This window comes from Austrofundulus limnaeus, unplaced genomic scaffold (assembly GCF_001266775.1).
Source record: "Austrofundulus limnaeus strain Quisiro unplaced genomic scaffold, Austrofundulus_limnaeus-1.0 Scaffold49, whole genome shotgun sequence".
NCBI classification, from domain to species: Eukaryota; Metazoa; Chordata; class Actinopteri; order Cyprinodontiformes; family Rivulidae; genus Austrofundulus; species Austrofundulus limnaeus.
The window spans coordinates 2,294,457-2,312,563 of NW_013952451.1; the positions used below are offsets into that span (position 1 = coordinate 2,294,457).

Sequence of the window (18,107 nt, forward strand, 5' to 3'; positions counted from 1 at the left end):
GTGTGTGTGTGTGTGTGTGTGTGTGTGTGTGTGTGTGAGTGTGCGCGCGAATTGCAGACGCATTAAGAAATTCAGCATAAATTCTGTTTGTCTGACTCTGTCTATCTGGCTATTTCGGTTTTCCTTCGGCTTKTTTCRTTGAACCCCTCTAGGGTCCCCTACCAAGCTAAGTGAACCAATGAACTCACCATAATGTGGTATGATGGCCCAGGCCATAGCTGATGCATAGATCTCTCCAATCATCCAGAACATACAGAGCCAGCTGAGATGTTCTCCTCTTTTCTCTCTGGACAACACCTCTGCAAAAAAGGAGAAAACAATGGGCACGGCGCCTCCTATCCTGCAAAAAAACAAAGATACAGATGTTTAGAGGAGCTGAAGCAGACAGAAATGTAACCTTATTTTTATGTATTTCACGTGAAATGGTGAATTTCCCTGGGCTTCAACAACATGAAACCAATAAATAAATAAATAAGAAATAACATGAAAACCATTTCTAAAAAAAGGGTTGATTAAAAAAATTATGACTTCATCTAAAAAAAAAAATGGCTGGCTGGATGGATGATGGATGGATGGATGGATGGATGGATGGATGGATGGATGGATGGATGGATGGATGGATGGATGGATGGATGGATGGATGGATGCTGTTATTATGTTATAAATTACAGTGACTGCAAGTGAGCAACAGAGGTGAAAGTAGGAAAAAAAGAATTGCCCTACAAAACATATTTCCTCTGACTCATGTTTCAAAAAAAAAAGGGAAATATCTGTTTCCCCACGTTTCAGAGACACAGCTCATTCTGGCAGCTTCAATAACCTTTTCAATTACTCTGAGTGTCCCCGGAGAGGATGAAGTAGGTTCAATTACTGAATTAGCTCTGAAAGGAACGGTAACACTGCTAAAGATGACAACAAGAATAAATGACTCTGTGCCAAAAAGACACACTCTGCTTCTGATCATATTTCTTTTTCACGCAACATATTATGGACAGTTTTTAAATCCCATTAGCTAAAATCAATAAATCTTGACAGCTCATGGTTTTTGCTGTTATACAAATTACATTTGTTAGCATAAATACTGTAGCAACCTCCATCCATTCAGTTAAAAGCAATGAAAGTAACTGAAACTTGTTTTGTTTGAAATCAAATAATGAACATAATGTAACATTTAAATCTCAGGGATAAAATATTTTAGTCTGACTGATAACTATCTCACTGACTCTAAAACTGGTTTAAAAGCAGCACTCTGAGACATTAAACTAGATTCCTCCTTGACCTCCACTTTATCAGACTTACCCAAAGCCYGCGGCGAGACGGCAGAGGAGGAACAAGCCATAACCCTGGACAAAAGACGACAGGAAGGCAAAGAAGCCATTTGTGGACATGCAAATGAGGAGACACTGTCTGCGGCCCACTTTGTCAGACATCCCTCCCCAGAAGAAAGCGCCAACCATCATTCCCAAGTAAACAACGCTGCCTGGAAGGAAGAGATACAGCCCTGATTAGGTTTTGACAGAGATTTATCAGATTCTAGCTAATCTATATAAAAAATAAAAAAACAGATAGTTATCCATTGCTTGTAGTTTGAAAAGACTCACAGATATATTGTTTTTTACATCCTAAATTGCAGCTTAGCTGACTCATATTAAGGGGTAATGTATTTAGTGGTACAAGCGGCCGAAATGGGTTTCCTCCGCAGGGTGGCTGGGCTCTCCCTTAGAGATAGGGTGAGAAGCTCAGTCATCCGGGAGGGACTCAGAGTAGAGCTGCTGCTCCTCCACGTCGAGAGGAGCCAGTTGAGGTGGCTCGGGCATCTGGTAAGGATGCCTCCTGGAYGCCTCCCTGGTGAGGTRKTCCGGGCACDKCCCAMYRKGARGAGGCCCCGAGGAAGACCCAGGACACGCKGGAGGGACTATGTCTCTCGGCTCACGCCTTGGAGTTCCCCCGGAGGAGCTGGAAGAAGTGGCTGGGGAGAGGGAGGTCTGGGCCTCCCTTCTGAAGCTGCTGCCCCCGCGACCCGACCCCGGATAGGCGGAAGAAAATGGATGGATGGATGGTATTTAGTGGGGCAATATTAAGAAAATTGGATTAAAAAAAGACATGTTAAAATGTTGATAAAAGTAGAAAGRWGTAAGTCTACAACATATTTTTGCCTGATGAATTATTTAATCATCTAAATTGTTTAGTTTTTTTAGTTTAGTTTACTTGTTTATTCATTTCATTTAAAACCAAAAATTTTATACACATTAAAAACAAAAATATACACAGCATGTATACACAACAAAAATACATATATACAAATCAAATTGAAATGAAATGAGGCAGAAAGAAGAAAAAAATCTCATAATATCTGCCCCTTTTTTCTGTAAATAATTTAAAGCAATAATAACTAGGAAAAAAAAACAAAATAAAAACTTCACTTGATTCTCAAACAACTTAGATATACATTACAGAGTTTCATATTTCTTTAACAAACTTATTTTTTATCTTTCTCTTAAACACATTGAACCAACATTTTTATAATCACTTTCCAGAGTATTCCACAATCTTATTCTCTGAACCAAAGTACATCAGTCCTTCAAGTTTGTTCGAATCCTGGGTTTCACAAACATCTCAAGTCCTTTAAGATTATAAGAACTTTCTTTCTTAACAAAATATAACTGGATGTTTAAAGGTAACATTTTTATGAGCCTTATAATTAAGCTGCAAAGTATAATATCAACCAACTCATAAAATTGTAATAATTTTAATTTACAAAATAAGATATTCAAGGGGTGACTGTAATGTTTTCTGGTGATAATTCTTACTGCTCTTTTTTGTAAAATAAAAATAGGATTTGTGATTGTTTTACATGCTTTACAATTTAGACTTCAATACAGTCTAAATTGTCTTAAATGGCACTCAACTTCTACTTTAATGTAGTTAAAAGCATTAAAGTTATTTATCTGAAAAGCTCAACAACAAAAAAACAACAACACATTATAAGAATTGCATGGAGTTCTGTAAATGAACAGTTTTAGATTTTTGAACTGGGAAAGCTGAGAACTAAACCAATAAAACTTTTAACACAGGGTCAAATACCGCAATGTGAAGAAACAACTGAACACCTCGTTGCCTCCGATGAGCCCAACCAGGATGAATGTGATCTAAAGCTCTGATTAGACTCTGCAGAATGATTTGTTCAGATTAGCTTTGTAGAGCTGTAGTAAAGTGCTGTATGAATGTGTGTGGATTGGTGAATGAAGGCACAGATTGTACTGTGAAGCAGAAAGATGTCAGATAAGTACAGTCCATTTACCTGCAAAAGATTTTTGCAGCAGAATTTTTGTTTTACAGAAATGATGGGTGTTGTTAACCTGGCTAAGTCTGTGCTGGTGGAGGGTAACGACTGTATGTAAGTGAAAATTTGGTGATTGTCCTGTTAAAATAATAACTACATTTTGCTCTCAAATGCCTTTTGAGGCTTGCCACAGGAAATGGGAACTAATAAGACATCTACAGATGATAATGTGGGTGGTTATTTGAGTTAATTAAATTCTTTAGATTTGCATGATCAATAAGAACAAAATATTCCAACACTTTTTTGGTTCAGGTATTCTTCAGGCTTTGTCCAGGTTCCAAAATTAATTTGAAAAGGTAATTAAGATATATTAAGTTACCAAAAAATATATATAGTTTTTCTTAACTATATTTAATATCAGAAGCACAGATGAGAAGCATTATGTTTGCATTTGCTCATGTTGTCATAAATGGGAGTAAATAAATGTCCACACAACTGTTTTTCTTTAGAAAACTTGCTGATTTGAAAATTTCTGTTTTGATTTTTGATTTAAAGTAAATTCAACCAGACGACCCCAGTAAATCATCACATTACTGATGAGTAAAAGCAGTGAAAAATACAGAACGGGCTTTGAACAGTGACTAAATAAAAATGACCAGTAACGCAGGTTGACTTTACAAAGGGGCCCTCTGCTCTCTTTTAATCCTGCCCGTCACAAATGGGATCAATACTCCAACAAAACAGAATTGATTTTTTTTTACTGATCATCACGACTGAGCCCAGAGGAGAGGAGGTTATTACTGCTTCAGTCTATCCAGCTGATATTGTGCAACTAAAGGCTTTTGTGGGCATGCCATGACTGCTGCAAAAATGCAAGTCCAGCTGGATTTTTCTCTGATATTTWATGTCCATACAAAACATGTTTTTTTATATATATAAAAACTGATAATATTGCTTTGCCTGCAAATATTTAAAAACCTAATCTGAAATCTGGTTTAAATCAGTTGTTTGCATTCAAAATGCCTTATACGGCAGGAAACAGAAAATGAGATGCAGATCAAAATTGACTAATACAGCATGACTCAGCCGTAAGGATATTTTATTCACAATGTTTTAAAATTAATTTTAGAAAGCTACACTCCTACTTTGTCTTTCTTCATTCAGATAACCTTTTTCTTCTGTGAGCCCGCACCTGTTTGAATATTTTGCTGCAGGGTGTCCACTATTAGGACGCTATTCACTTATGAGTTCCATTAATTCAACTTAAGGGTATTTAGTGTTTGCACAATTTAAGTTTGCTCCATTAAGAGGCTATAAATGCAGTGAAACGTCCATTGGCCTCTGCTTTTCATGCCACATTTAAACACCTGTTCTTTTTTTTTTTTTTTTTTTTTTTTTGTTAAGTGGCGGGGGGAGTGGGGTCCCCAGGTGAAACCCTCCTGCTGGCCTTGGGTCAAAACGACCCTCATGGCCTCAATGTTAAGACTGAGACCTCACAGCTCAGTTTTACCAAACAGTTAAGTTTTTACTCAAACAATAAAACTGTCTTTGAAAGAAATCCTGGGTTTCTGCTGCTTGAATACCGTACATAAAGATCCAAACAGTTACCAGCACATCCCTAGAGGACCCTCGGTTACATAATGAATTTATCGATGTTCTGTCAGAGTARCTCCAAAGTGTGTCAGCTTGATGTCTGCTGGCTCCAACAAAGGGGAGAAACATGCATTATAATGAAATATAGCAGAAAAAAAGTATCATTATTGACACAGCAATTTGTGTGGAAAGTCATTTTATCCTACATTCCCTTACTTTTTTCTTATTTCTCACTCCTATACCCGTTATCATATTTGCAACACGGTTGTGTATTTCAAATTTCTTGCCATAAGAAGCACTTAGAGAGCATTCTCAGCTTTAGTTCTAAACGTCTAAATAAAATGCACTGAATTGTTCCACTTGCTTGTGGTAAGGCAGAGAGATGCATCTAAATTTAGAGCTGTAGACTCATGCAGAATGTGAGCACCATCAGAGGATGACAGTGTGTCAGGAGATTTCTCAAAAGGGTTTTTCCTCCATGACACTGTGTTGAGTTGTCAAAACACACCTCCGAAACGGGGAAAAAAATATCACAGTCACCCTAAAGACGTGGAAAATTCTACAGAGCTGCATAGATTTAAATACTTCCAAGTGTTAAACCGTGTTAAYGCAATGAAAGGACGTTAGAAGACAAAGCTCCACCTAAGAGATGAAACGGACAAAGGGGACCCCTCCACGCCCCCTGAGAGATGTGGAAGTACTGAGCTGCATCGTGACCTCTCCTTTGATTTCATGCTTTGATGCTCCACACTCACAGCGGTGCAAAATGTCACCGCATCACACAAAACACCCATCCTGTCTTATTCACATACATGATATGCTCTTATAGAGCTGGTGCACCCCATGGCGACGTCCCCGTACCTATTTCTTTTCTCCCCCTCACATTATCTTTTATACATCATGTCCTGCCCTTTTACCTCGTCTCCTCAACCCTCATGCCCCAATCGTTCAGCCTTTTCTTTTCCTCTCATCCTTGCTTTCCAATTTCCTGCTTCACTTCTCATTTCTCTTCTCATTTCAGCCTCTTCTACACTCCCATTGGTCTCACTTCTCCCCGTGCTTCCCTCGCCATGTTTTCTTTAGTTCCCTCGCAGCTTCTATCAACAGCTCCTTTACGCTGATCAGCATGTAATCTTATTTGGGCTACATTGTGCCTGTTTTATCGGATTCATGCCTGTGCCACCTCCGCAGAAAAAGAGATTGAAGCGTTTGGTCATATTTAAGTCACACAAGTGGGTGCAAGAGCTCTAAACTTAGCACAAAATATAAGGAAATTTGTTTGGTTCATTATTTCTTTGTTGTAAATCTGCTAGAAAGCCTGTTCATTACACCTTAAATGGTGCCACGTAGGAAAATGCATTAGTGGGTCAAGCAGCAGGGTTGAGTTACGCCCAAGAAGAACTTGCCAAATCTTCTCTGTTTTTATGGCAAACAGCCTATTATTTAAATGATTCTTGTCTGATGTTAATTGAGTTGGATGAATGAAGTTTGAAGAAACAAGACTTGTTGGCAATTTAAAGGGATCCTCAATTAGTTGTAACATTAGACATTATATGATAAACATATACTTTAACTGTAAAATAAAGACTGTAAAAATACTGTAGGATGTTCAGTTTTTATAATTTTTAAACTAAAAGTTTAAAATATATTACACAGACGGAGCCATATTATTTACATGCAAAGCATTCTGGGTAAATGATGACATCAACTAGGTCATCGGTGCGAGGCTGCTAGCGAGCTATATCCACCCTGAAGGTTAATCTTGGACAATGTCTGATGATAGACTTTAAATGAAACCAGAGAGCGTTGACAGAGAGGAGAAGGTAGAAATGACTCAGCCTGTAACTGAAAATATGGATGGAGGACAACAGAGCTGCTTCATGGAAGAAGAACCTCAGCTTAGCCTGTTAGCTTTAGCATTAGCCCCGACGCTATCACCATAAACATGTATTAGCTCAGCGCCACACATTCTCCTCTCGTCACTGAGGTCCTCCATCCACATGACAGAGAGGGGAATGCAAAAATGACTCAGACTGCAACTGAAAATATGGATGGAGGACCTCAGTTGAGCTTGTTTGTCACGCTAGCACCAAGCTAATACATATAAGGCAATATAGCGTTGGTGCTAGCGTGAAGGCTAACAGGCTAAGCTGAGGTTCTTCTTCCATGAAGCAGCTCTGTTGTCCTCCATCTATATTTTCAGTTACAGGCTGAGTCATTTCTACCTTCTCCTCTCTGTCAACGCTCTCTGGTTTCATTTAAAAGAGTTGATCATCAGATATTGTCCAAGATTATCCTTCAGGGTGGATGTAGCTCGCTAGTAGCCTCGCAGCGAGGACCTAGTTGATGTCATCATTTACCCAGAATGCTTTGCGTGTAAATAAAATGGCTCCATCTGTGTTAAAATATAATTTAAAAAATTTACAAAACTAAACAGCCTACAGTATTTTTACAGTCTTTATTTTACAGTTAAAATAAATGTTTATAATTAAAGTTTAATGTTACAACTAATTGTGGATCCCTTTAACAAATGATTCATTTACCAAACATGACCCTCGGTAGCATGTGGAAGATTCCTACACAGCCACAACAACCTGGCACCTCCTCCTCATGCTGTGAAGCAGCTTCGTTACATGCTGTGAGATGRCATCCCTTTAACCTGCATTTGTCACAAGACAGCTAATGCGGTTCTGTTGGTCACTCTGGAACAAACAGCACGCCCATGTTGATCTCACAGGTACTCAGAGGGGTTGAAGTCTGGGCTTTCAACTCCCAAACTTTAGAGATCTCTGATAAATACCGCTTTGTGGGGGGTGCCTGATTGTCCCGAGAAGATGTTTGCCAGTGGGAGAGAAGATGTGGTGAGTTTTTCATGGGCACAACCCACAAATGTATTTTCCTACTAAATGGGGCACCATTTAAGGAGAAATGCACAGGTTTGATTGCAAAGAAGCATTGTTACATCAGAAAATGCGACCCATCATATCCAACTGAGAATTAAGCCACAAAGTGATTTGTAAATGCAGTGAAAAGGCATAATTGCTTAAAATATGCAACAATTCTAATTTGCACAAATATAATGAATGACTTTATCAGCATAATGTTTGAATGATATATCTGAAATATAATTTCAAGGAATTTTTTTGAAGCTTTTGTCAAGCAGTAGTCACAAAAAGCAAGATTTACAGCAGAAAAGTCTTAAATTTTGGTCTTTTTCCCAGTGAGCTAGCAAGTTTTTTTTCCTTTCTAGCTGGGAAATCTTTATATCCCAATATTTTTTGAGGTTTGTTCTTTAAAACTACATCAACCCCTCATTCAAATAGCCTAAAAATAAGATTCAGACCAAGTATCAATGGGTTATCTTGATTAAGAAGACAAATCAAGGCATATCTCTGGAACTACACATGATATCAGGAAGATCCAGGTACCAAAAACATTCAAAATAAGCTTTCATTAACCAGAAGGACAGTTGTGGTTAAGTTGAAATCTATTTTTGATCAAAGTATAATGAAAAGTAAGCAGTTAGACAYGGCTTGCTGCTGATTTTGCTGGTTTGCAGGTTTCATTCAGACGTGCACAGAAACTTGCATGCATTCAGTATACTTTACCTGGCAGCCCCCTGGCATAAAAAAACCCTCAATTCTTTTATTTCAGCGCCCACGTTCATTGCTCTGTTCTGGAAGTGTGTGTGTGTGATCTCTGCAGTGACACTGCGATCTTACTGCAGTTTAGCCATGCTCAGCTGCACCCGGTCCACACAGCCCCACACACAGCATGCCAGCTGCTTCAAACATGACTGGGAGAATGAGAGAAAGAACATTATAGGAAAAGTGTGTGTGTGGGGGGGTGGATATTTAATAACAGAGCTCAAGAGAAGACAAAAGAGGAAGTTTTAGTAGAGAAAGATGGTTGGACTAAAAACAGCATGTAAAGAAGAGGTACAACAGAGGAGTTGGACGTTAAAGAAAAATGAGGGTTTGTGAAAAGTTTGTTTAAAAAACTGAGATGAGACACGTTACATCAGAGAGCAAATGAGAACAAATAAGTAATGATAGGGTGATCCATTCCTTTTGTCTGTTGTGTTTGAGATAATAGCCCAGTCTTTTCCTCACTAAATACTACCAGTCTTCACCTCACCGCTTCAGTCCACCCACACCCTCCCTCAGCATCACTCCTCTTTGTCTCTATGCTTCTGCTTTCATACGTCGCTCCTTATATCTTCTTCTCCTTCCTATCACTCCATTACCTTAAACATTTAAGGTATTTAAACAGGAAGGACATTAATGAATAGTCATGACCAACACTCTGTCCCTCATTCTCATAACCATGGCGGTTCAATAAGATTAGGATATTTACATTAGATTGTACTCAGTAATCAAATCATTACTTCGCAAAGCTTTTACAAAGCTGTTTAGACCTTCTTGTTTGCCATAATGCAGCATCCCTTTACGTTCAGCTCAGTCTGTGCTCCTGGATGTGGCTGTTTTGTGGTTAATGAGGCTGCAGAATGACTCCAGCACAGAAAAAAACAGCAACCAAATAGTTACAGTGTGGGGTTTTTTTTTAAAGTTATTGAACACAAATGTTTCAAGTGTTAACGGGTTTGTTCAGTAAAATTATTCATTTGAGCTGTTTTTTAATTTTTTTATTTGCCTTTAGGCTCTTTGGATTTCTCACCCTATAGCTTCTTGCTTGGATCATTTACTTTTACTGCTAACCTTATAGACCGCCACATTTCTCCTTGGAAACACACAACATCCATTTCTTTCCATCTGCAATGGTAACATGCACGCAAGAAAGCAGGATTTTCAGAAAACCAAGGCAGCATGCCAAATGTGGCAACACGTTTTCATCTATTAATAGCTTGTATCATGTATATATATGGTACATGGAATAAATGTGGCTTTATTTTTGAAGCATGCATTCTTTGTCATGAAGGCGCACTGGACTTTCTGTATAGACGTATGTACAATACATTAATTTAGATATTATGATAGTTTTAACTTATGTTGCTGTGATACTGTGTTTGCTCTATAGGTTAGGTTTATTTCTGTTATTTGTTGTCAGCTCAGTCATGATTTCCTTTGTTTTCATCTTATTTTCAGCAATTTTACATGTTTTAATCTTTCAAAATGAAATGTAAATTCAGTGTATGATCTTCACAATGCCCTTATAATCATTGGGAAACAAAAGAAGCATTTTTAGAGTGTATTCTTCAATAAATGCAGTCTGTAATTTGAACCTTTGATCAGTCATTTAAAATAATGCAAAATCAGGTAATGAAACTAACTACACGCATGGAAGGAAAGGCCAGCACTTGTTTTTTTTTTTTTGTTTTTTTTACATTAGCATATGTTTAAAGCCTTCTCTGCATACTGCTAACATTTTTTTTCAGGGCTGTACAATCCAGCATCTCTGCTAATGTGGTATTGCAGCAAAACTCTGAATACTGCTACTGAAGCACACTTGTCCATTATCCCACCAAAACTTTTTCTTAATTATTATCAGCTCAAAATAAGAACATCTTAGTGTAATTTAGATCCTGTTCAGCTTGAATTAATGCATTGAAATCCAGTTTATTTATCCAGTTGCTTACTTTGACTCAAATGCAATAAACATTTGCCACAGATCCTTTAACATTTCAGTCTGATTATATCTCCATTATAATAAAAATAAAACCAGTGTGGTAATCCATGAATGGATACCAACAAGGTCACAGTAATCGCCCACAGCAACTGGGAACACCTGAACAGGGAGGAGCCTCAGGGTAACCAGGAAGAGAAAGATGAAGAGAAAGGGGCAGAGCTGGAGATGAAAAGAGAGGGACTTTGAATGGAGGGCGAAAGGGAGTGACATATAGAGAGAGCACTAATGCCTGCAAGAGTTTGCTCGCCAAGAGAGGAAGAAAATTATTTACTTAGATACTTATGGGGTAAAAAAAAAAAAAAAAGCTTGTTTTGCTCCTAAAAAATTGGATTATGAGAAAATCTTGGATGAACTCAAGTTTTCAAAGCACATCTATTTTCAATGCATTTCCTGATAATATTCCAAGTTTGTCCTGAACCTGTCATCACATTCTCCTCACATCAGGTGCTGCTTTGAAGATGATGCATCGTTGCCATAGCGGCTAGTTTTAAGGGCCGTGCGCCTGATTTAATGTCCTCTCCTCTCTGGCTCTGACACAGCAAGTCAACCCCCAGATACAGCTTTGTGGTGATGGATTACACACCTGCAGCTACAGGGACTGTCGAAACTTCACGTCAACCCACTGAGCTCAAGGGGATTAACCCTCTCAATCCAGAGGCATGAAACTCCTATCGACAGCTTTTAGGGTAAAGTGTGGCAGGTACAGTGGGATCACAAAATGTTTTATTTTTTATTTTTTGCATTTGTCTCAAACTAAACATTCTACCAGTCATGTGATTACTGTTCCATTCAATTTGAATTTTAAAATTGTTCAATTTTTAGATGTAGATTCGTTGGAATTTATTTTACCTTTTGCAGAAAAGTAAAGAATAATAATTTATGTCACATTCTTGGTAAAAAAAATGTTAGTTATGAGAAATTAGCTTCCCTATATCATATCACTTGTGTAACACGGCATGGTAAAGTTTTATAAAGTAAAACAAATTTAGTGAATGTAGTATTAGAGGATATAACCTTCATAGACAAGAAAGAACTCGTTGGTAATTTTGTAAATTTATCAAGAGACCAAGTTCAGGTGGAAAACTGTAGTTTTTTAGGCTTATTAGTCTTCTTTGTACTGCATGTTGTACTGTACTGCATGTGCTTTGTTTAAATTTTCTCTTTACATTGTGTCTTCAGGTGAAATGGTTTAAACWGGTTTGTTTTATACAGTATTTAGGCATCAAAATCTATTTAGGTTTAGGAATAGCAAATTGGGTTTAAAAAAAATCCCTGTCATGCTCATTGATCATCATGCTCATCAAGAGTGGTTTTGGACAATTGTAATTTTAGTTTAATTTTCTGTTGACATTTCATGCCAACAAAGTATTCATCACACATGTTATTAAGGCAACCATTGATTGGTGGATTTCTTGCACACATTTGAAGTATACTATATCAGATCAGCTTTATTTGTGTATACAAAAGTGAATTGAGTAGAAGTGAGTTCATGGAGAGGGGCTAACAGGTACCGCTGCATTGAACAGTTATATATTATAGCATTATAGTTGAGAAGCAAAACGGTCCAAAGTGTGGTGTCACTTTACAAAATAGGATGCAGAAACTTCCACCTACAACAAATGCTTTAAGAATATTTGGTGCAAAGACAAATTATTAATGGTTTTAAGTTAATAAGTTGGTCAATTTCAAGTTTGACTTTGCCTCAGAAATAGTCATTGCTTCACAAACCTCTGTGTGAGTGTGTGTGTTTTATTTATTTATTTTTAAAGTACTGATTTAAATACTGTTTAGGAACCGGTACCGTTTTGAAAGTATCGATTTGGCACCAGTATCGAATTAAACCCTTTTAATACCCAACCCTAGTCTACACATAATTATGTAACATGCAAACGTGCAAACAAACACAGAGTCCTTACCGAGCCATCCTGAGCTGGAGTTTGGCACACACATGTCAGTTTCTGCGCTGGGCAGCACAAAGCCCACTACAAACACCTCTACACCGTCTGACATGAGCGCCATCCCCAGGACGAGGAACAGCTGCCACTGGAACCTCCCGTGCCCACACTCCTGCATGATCAGCTCGTACTGCTGGGCCAGCTCCTCCTCGTCCGCCTGTCTCTCCTGCTCCAGATCGTCCCGGCCCCTCGTGGCATCTGCCCCGGGTTGTCCCAGCGCCACCTGGCCTTCCTTATGCTTCTTGTCTCCCGCCGACGGGATCCCCTGGTACTCCCCCTCGTAGATCTCGTCCTCGTCATCGTGACCCTCCGTGGCATCGCTGGAGCCCTCCTCGTTGTCCTGGTAGGCCTCTCCTTCCTGCCCCCTTTGGTTCCTGTAGAAATCCTCGTTGTCGTCCTCTTCGTCCTGGAACCGCGAGTAGTTGCGATGGGATGAGTACTCATCTGTGGCGCGGTCCACCACTTTGTTGACCTTTTTTGCTGCGTGCCTCTTGGCCTCTTTGACCATGTCTTTGGCCCCTTTGACCAGAGAAGTCCTGTTATTGTAAGTGTCCTCCATGCTGGCTACAAGGGCAGATCTTCAGCGAATTGTTAGAAACAGACGAAAGTGGAGGGAATATGGGAGGATGGGGTTTGCAGGAACGATGGCTCTTGAGAGACTCTTGAGTGTCACTGCAGGAGACGACCCCCAGCGTTTGTAGCAATCATCAGTCAGGCTATAAGACATGGGGGAAGGATAAACAACAAAACAATAATTAGAAAAGGGGCAAGATGGATCAGAGAAAGACAGTCAGAAAGAAGATTTTTTTAAAGATACCATCTCTACATTTATAAACATCAAAGACTAGCAGATGACATCCCACTGGCAGCACATTCCCTCTTTAATCATTCACACACCGATCTCCCAGGTCTTTTAATCATCTGGATTGATGTGAGGAAAAGGGCCCGTTTCTGTATTGCTCACTTTTTATTAAAATGAACATTCAATTTCAAGATCCTTGTTCTTTATTTCATGAGTTGCCATTGGCATTAAAGAGATGATATTTTCAAACCGAAAAAGGTGAATCTGCTGACTCATGATCATTTCTAAGGAGAGAAAAAAAAAATCTCATAAACAAGAAAGCTCTGCCCAAAATCAATTTGTCCTCAATAAAGGGCCGGTTGGTTGTAATGAGAGTGACGACCCGACTGGAACAGTGCTGTCACATTTAATTCAAGGAAAGCAGGAGGAAAGTGGTCACGAGTGGATATATAGACACCAATCACACACACTCTCTCACACACACAGCTCCTCTTTGAGGCTGCTAATATTGCATTTGTGCCCTAATGCACATGAAGTCCATTATTCCTCGTGTCAAATATATACTATATTATTATTGCTTATAAACTTTTAGAATTAATAGCCTAACATTCCTTGAARGAATCCATATCAGCAGGTGGCCAGTTTGTCGAAGGACAAACGCATGATTTTAGATGGTGAGAGGAAACTGAAGGACTGTGGAGAAAATCAACATGTATGATGGGAACATAAAAGCTTCACACAGAAATTCAAAAACCTGACATTTTATTGCTGTAAGGTGAGCAAAACCCCCTCACTTAAAAAATATATTGTACAGGTTGAGTCAGAAGTCACAGGACATCCTTTTATTTCAGAAAGAAAAGAAAAATGATCATATCTGAATAACCAAAAAAGATGAGGGGGCCTAGCTTTAGAAAAACTTGCCCTTGATCTAATATGGTAGCTTTCATAATGGTGACCACGTTCTGAACATAGCCTAAAAGCCCCCTCACCCATTATTTTCTGGGGTATTCTCRTTTCTCTCTGAAATGAAAGAGTGTCCTTTGACTTTTGACTCACGCTGTACATGGTCTTTATTAGCAGGGATTGACAGAGATGTACAGTGTAGTTCCTGTTTTTCTAAGACCTCCTCACAACAGTCTCTAACAAACACTGAAGCTTTGACAGGAGGACACAAATCACGGGACGAGTCCAGCTACCATAATGCAATTTGGGCAAAACGTACCCAGTAATTCAAGGTGACTCTACGAATCCCTTTTATCTCATTGGATAACTTATAGGTGCTCATTTGAATGAATAATCAAAGCGAATGTTTTTTTTTTCATATTTATACGCATTTAGTTGAAGGGCTAGTTTGTTAAAACATTTTTTTCTACTGAGCGATGAGTATCGTAGGTTTTTTTGTGTTGTGTGGCAATACGATTAATCTTTCTGACAACACAAACCCTGAGCAGTGAGTGTTGCTGAGCTGATACCATTTAGAGTAAGAGTTCCGGTAGTGATGTCTGTCAGGGAAGCAGGGGACTGCTCAGTGAGGGACCCTGTCAGCGGTGATGAAGCTTAGCCAACACCGGAGCACAGAGGTCACCTGACATCACCTGACCGCGGCTGACGAGACCCCGACATCACAGACAGCCTGAGCACCGGGAGCAATCACAATCAGACTCGGAAACGCCAAAAACTGTCAAACAGAGCAATCACTCTTTTATTTATTTTATTTTCCTCCCTCCTCTGTTTTTCTTTCACTTTCATTTTTTTTCACTTCAGGCTCAAGTGTTTTTGTTTTATCGTTTTCTTCTCAGCTCACTATCTACCCCTTCTCTATTAACAGATAGAAATTCAGCATTTATAATTACAGATGCTTGACTTCAGTGGTTAGAAATGCAGTTATTTTAATAAGCAAACAAAAGCAAAGCAGCAATAAGGTTTTTCAACGGTGTCTGTGTGTGCTTGTCAGTAACATTAGCTAAATATTTTATTTACAAATGTGAATGAAAGCAATACCTGGATATACAGCTACAGCTTGTTAGCATTTGACGTAAACCAAATTCAAGATGGCTGCCACAGCCAAATGACTAAGAAACATAAAAATGGCTAACCCAGTCAAGTTTACAGATACTRGGGTAAAATGTGGTGTGGTACTACATGCATATTGCAAAATATCTTTGCTTTAAACTTTGGTCTGTGGTGAAACCAACACTGTCTGTTAGCAAAATATCCCATAACCCAGTGAAAAGAACTCAGCGAAGCTCTCAGAAATTAATCATTTAGTGTTTGTCTACAGGTGGTTAACATTCCAGGTCAACCAAACTCATGGTGGCCACCGGGGTTAATAAATTTTATCCAACACAAGAAGAACAAATGTGATCTAACATGGAAGGCCAACTGCCTTTTTATTAAAATATCAAAGTTATTCTTAAGCAATCAATGTTAGAACAGCTTCAATTCATTGTTGAAATTTTAGTTTATGCCTCAGCGGTGACCCGACTTCCTGAAACCTCAGTCAGATTTGTTGTCTCACTGTCCTCCCCCTTTCAAAGGCATCTGTAAGCACAGTGGCATGATGGGTAATTTTCTCTATTAGCATCAGAAGAGGCAGGACCATTCCCTGAGTGGGCCGAGCAGCATGTAATCCCATCAAAACGGCAAATCTGTGACCTCATCTGAGACGTCTGAGTTAGGAGATTTCATCAAACGCTGATGCCATTACTGACTCAGAGGAGGAGGAACAGGTCGGGGTGGTACGAGGGAACGATGACATGAGAATACACAATTCTGTGCAAAAGTCTTCAGCATACCAGTGAGTCAGATCTTTAAAAATGGCCTTAATCAATATTTTTCCAGGCTTTATTAAAGGTCTTCTAAGTTATTTTGAACCTTAAACTTTTGCTGTTGTTTTTTTTATTATTAATTTTCTACATAAAAATGTGACTCAATGGAAGCGAAAAACCCAGTTCTTTAAAATATTTGCAGGGTACTGTAAAAACAGTTAAATACATAATATTTTATGGAAGTTTTGTCACCATATGAATTACTAAAATAGARTTCTCATACACAGATTACCAACCCTATTATCATTAGATGCAATAACATCATTTCAAATACAGTAGGTACCACAACCAGTTAAATAACTGTTCAAATCAAAACTTTTTTAATTAACAAGGATGTGCTGTATAGATTAATTCATTATAATAAAGGTCTAACATTCCTTGAATCGATGCAAATTTCCCTTTGTCTTTTATGCCAGAGTTTTAGAATAATATCCTCCTATGCTGAGAAATAATAAGAGATTCAGCTGTTTTGTTCAAACCTCAAAAATAACCTTAAACTTAATCTCATACAATATTACAAGAGAACATACTCAGAGTATGGGGTTTAAATGACAACAAATCTTACACATTCAGTGTCACGTGGAGTGTTGGGGATAACTCTCAGCTACAGCCACACTTCAGCAAAATATCTGTAAAATAAACTGAATTATGGTCATTTTGGAGCTTTGAGGTGAGTTGGTGACGGCCATCTTAAATTGTGGTAACTCCAAAAGTCACTCATTTGTAAGCTAATGGTTAATTATTGCAAGTTTATTTTAGAGTAACACACAACTGTTTAGTGTCACCTGCTTTTGCCTTTAAGTGATAAGCAATGATAAAGAACTTAAACCAGATAATTAGGTAAAAGTAAAAATATTTTAATTTAGGCACACATTTTAAAGGATATTTTAAATAGACCCTCACAGCAAGTGACTTGTCTGTTGCTTTTATTCAATCAAACATATATTTGTTTGATTTTCTGGGGGGGGGTTTTCTGTGCCGCTGACCAAATACATGAGATGTGAAACATAATGTACCAGCAGACAAATCTCCTCCAAAAACTCCAGCAGATAGACGTTTGCAGATGGTTTTAAAAAAGGATACTTCATTGGGAAGCATGGCTGTGTCCTGCTGCCTTCATATTACCTCACTTTTTCCAACAATCACACAATTTGGTGAACACTTGCAGTTTTGAATAAAATATGGGATTGTCAGATTTGCAAATCGTTGCATTTTCATTGAACATAGTCGCAACTTTTTCATAACTGGTGTTATGTAAAAAAAAAAAGTCTATTCTAACAACTTGCAGTCACTTCACCTGAACATTTTTGCTCATTTCAGTGGTAACCCAGCAGGGTTACAGCAGCAGCCTTTGGGATTGCAAACAAAGCACTTTTTTTCCCAGAGATTTCCAGTTGAGCGGCTGTGCGCCTTCATGTCAGTCGCTCCCTGCCTCTCTCGGATGGAGCTGCTCTCATGGATGAGTCAGGAGGCTCAGCTGCGCTCCCGCATCCTCTCCTCTATTTGTCAGAGTGCTTTAACCGCCCCGGGGCTGCAGGCAGCACCGCAACCAAAAAGCCTGGACGACCCCACAGCTCAAACACTTTCACAATAAAATGATTCTAAAAATAAAAATAAAACGTTTTGGATTCAAATATGTCACTTCTTTTGTTCGTCTCCTTTGGATCTCCACTTTTGCACCTAGCCGTCAGAGAAGTAACAAAATCGCAGGAAACAACTTCAACTTTTTTTAACAAAATCACAAAACATACGGAAAAACTATCTGAGCCTTGACTTTAAATGGGAAAGTGCAAGCACGTGCGTAATATTAACACATTAAATCACCTCCTATTAAAAAAAGTATTTTCTTACCGTCCTTTATGGGGAGTAAAGTGGACTGAGCTGACAGAAACCCATGGCTGTAGACTCCGTTTTGCTTTTGTGTAAATTAAGGGATCTTCTGGAGGCTTTTTCTTTCAGCAGCGCAGGATGACAGGTTACTGCCAGCGCACGACGTGCTT

General features: G+C 38.7%; 1 protein-coding gene across 1 annotated transcript in view; it reads right to left on the minus strand.

Annotated features, from left to right (window-relative positions):
- Positions 1–18,107, minus strand: part of LOC106517522 (synaptic vesicle glycoprotein 2C) — a 29,133-nt gene extending 11,026 nt beyond the window's left edge. Inside the window, exons 1-4 of the mRNA XM_014008407.1 lie at positions 17,959–18,107; positions 12,439–13,193; positions 1,300–1,480; positions 189–340 (exon numbers count right to left, since the gene is read on the minus strand). Coding sequence (XP_013863861.1) covers positions 189–340; positions 1,300–1,480; positions 12,439–13,036 — 931 coding nt within the window. The 5' untranslated portion in view covers positions 13,037–13,193; positions 17,959–18,107. The remainder of the gene's footprint in view (positions 1–188; positions 341–1,299; positions 1,481–12,438; positions 13,194–17,958) is intronic.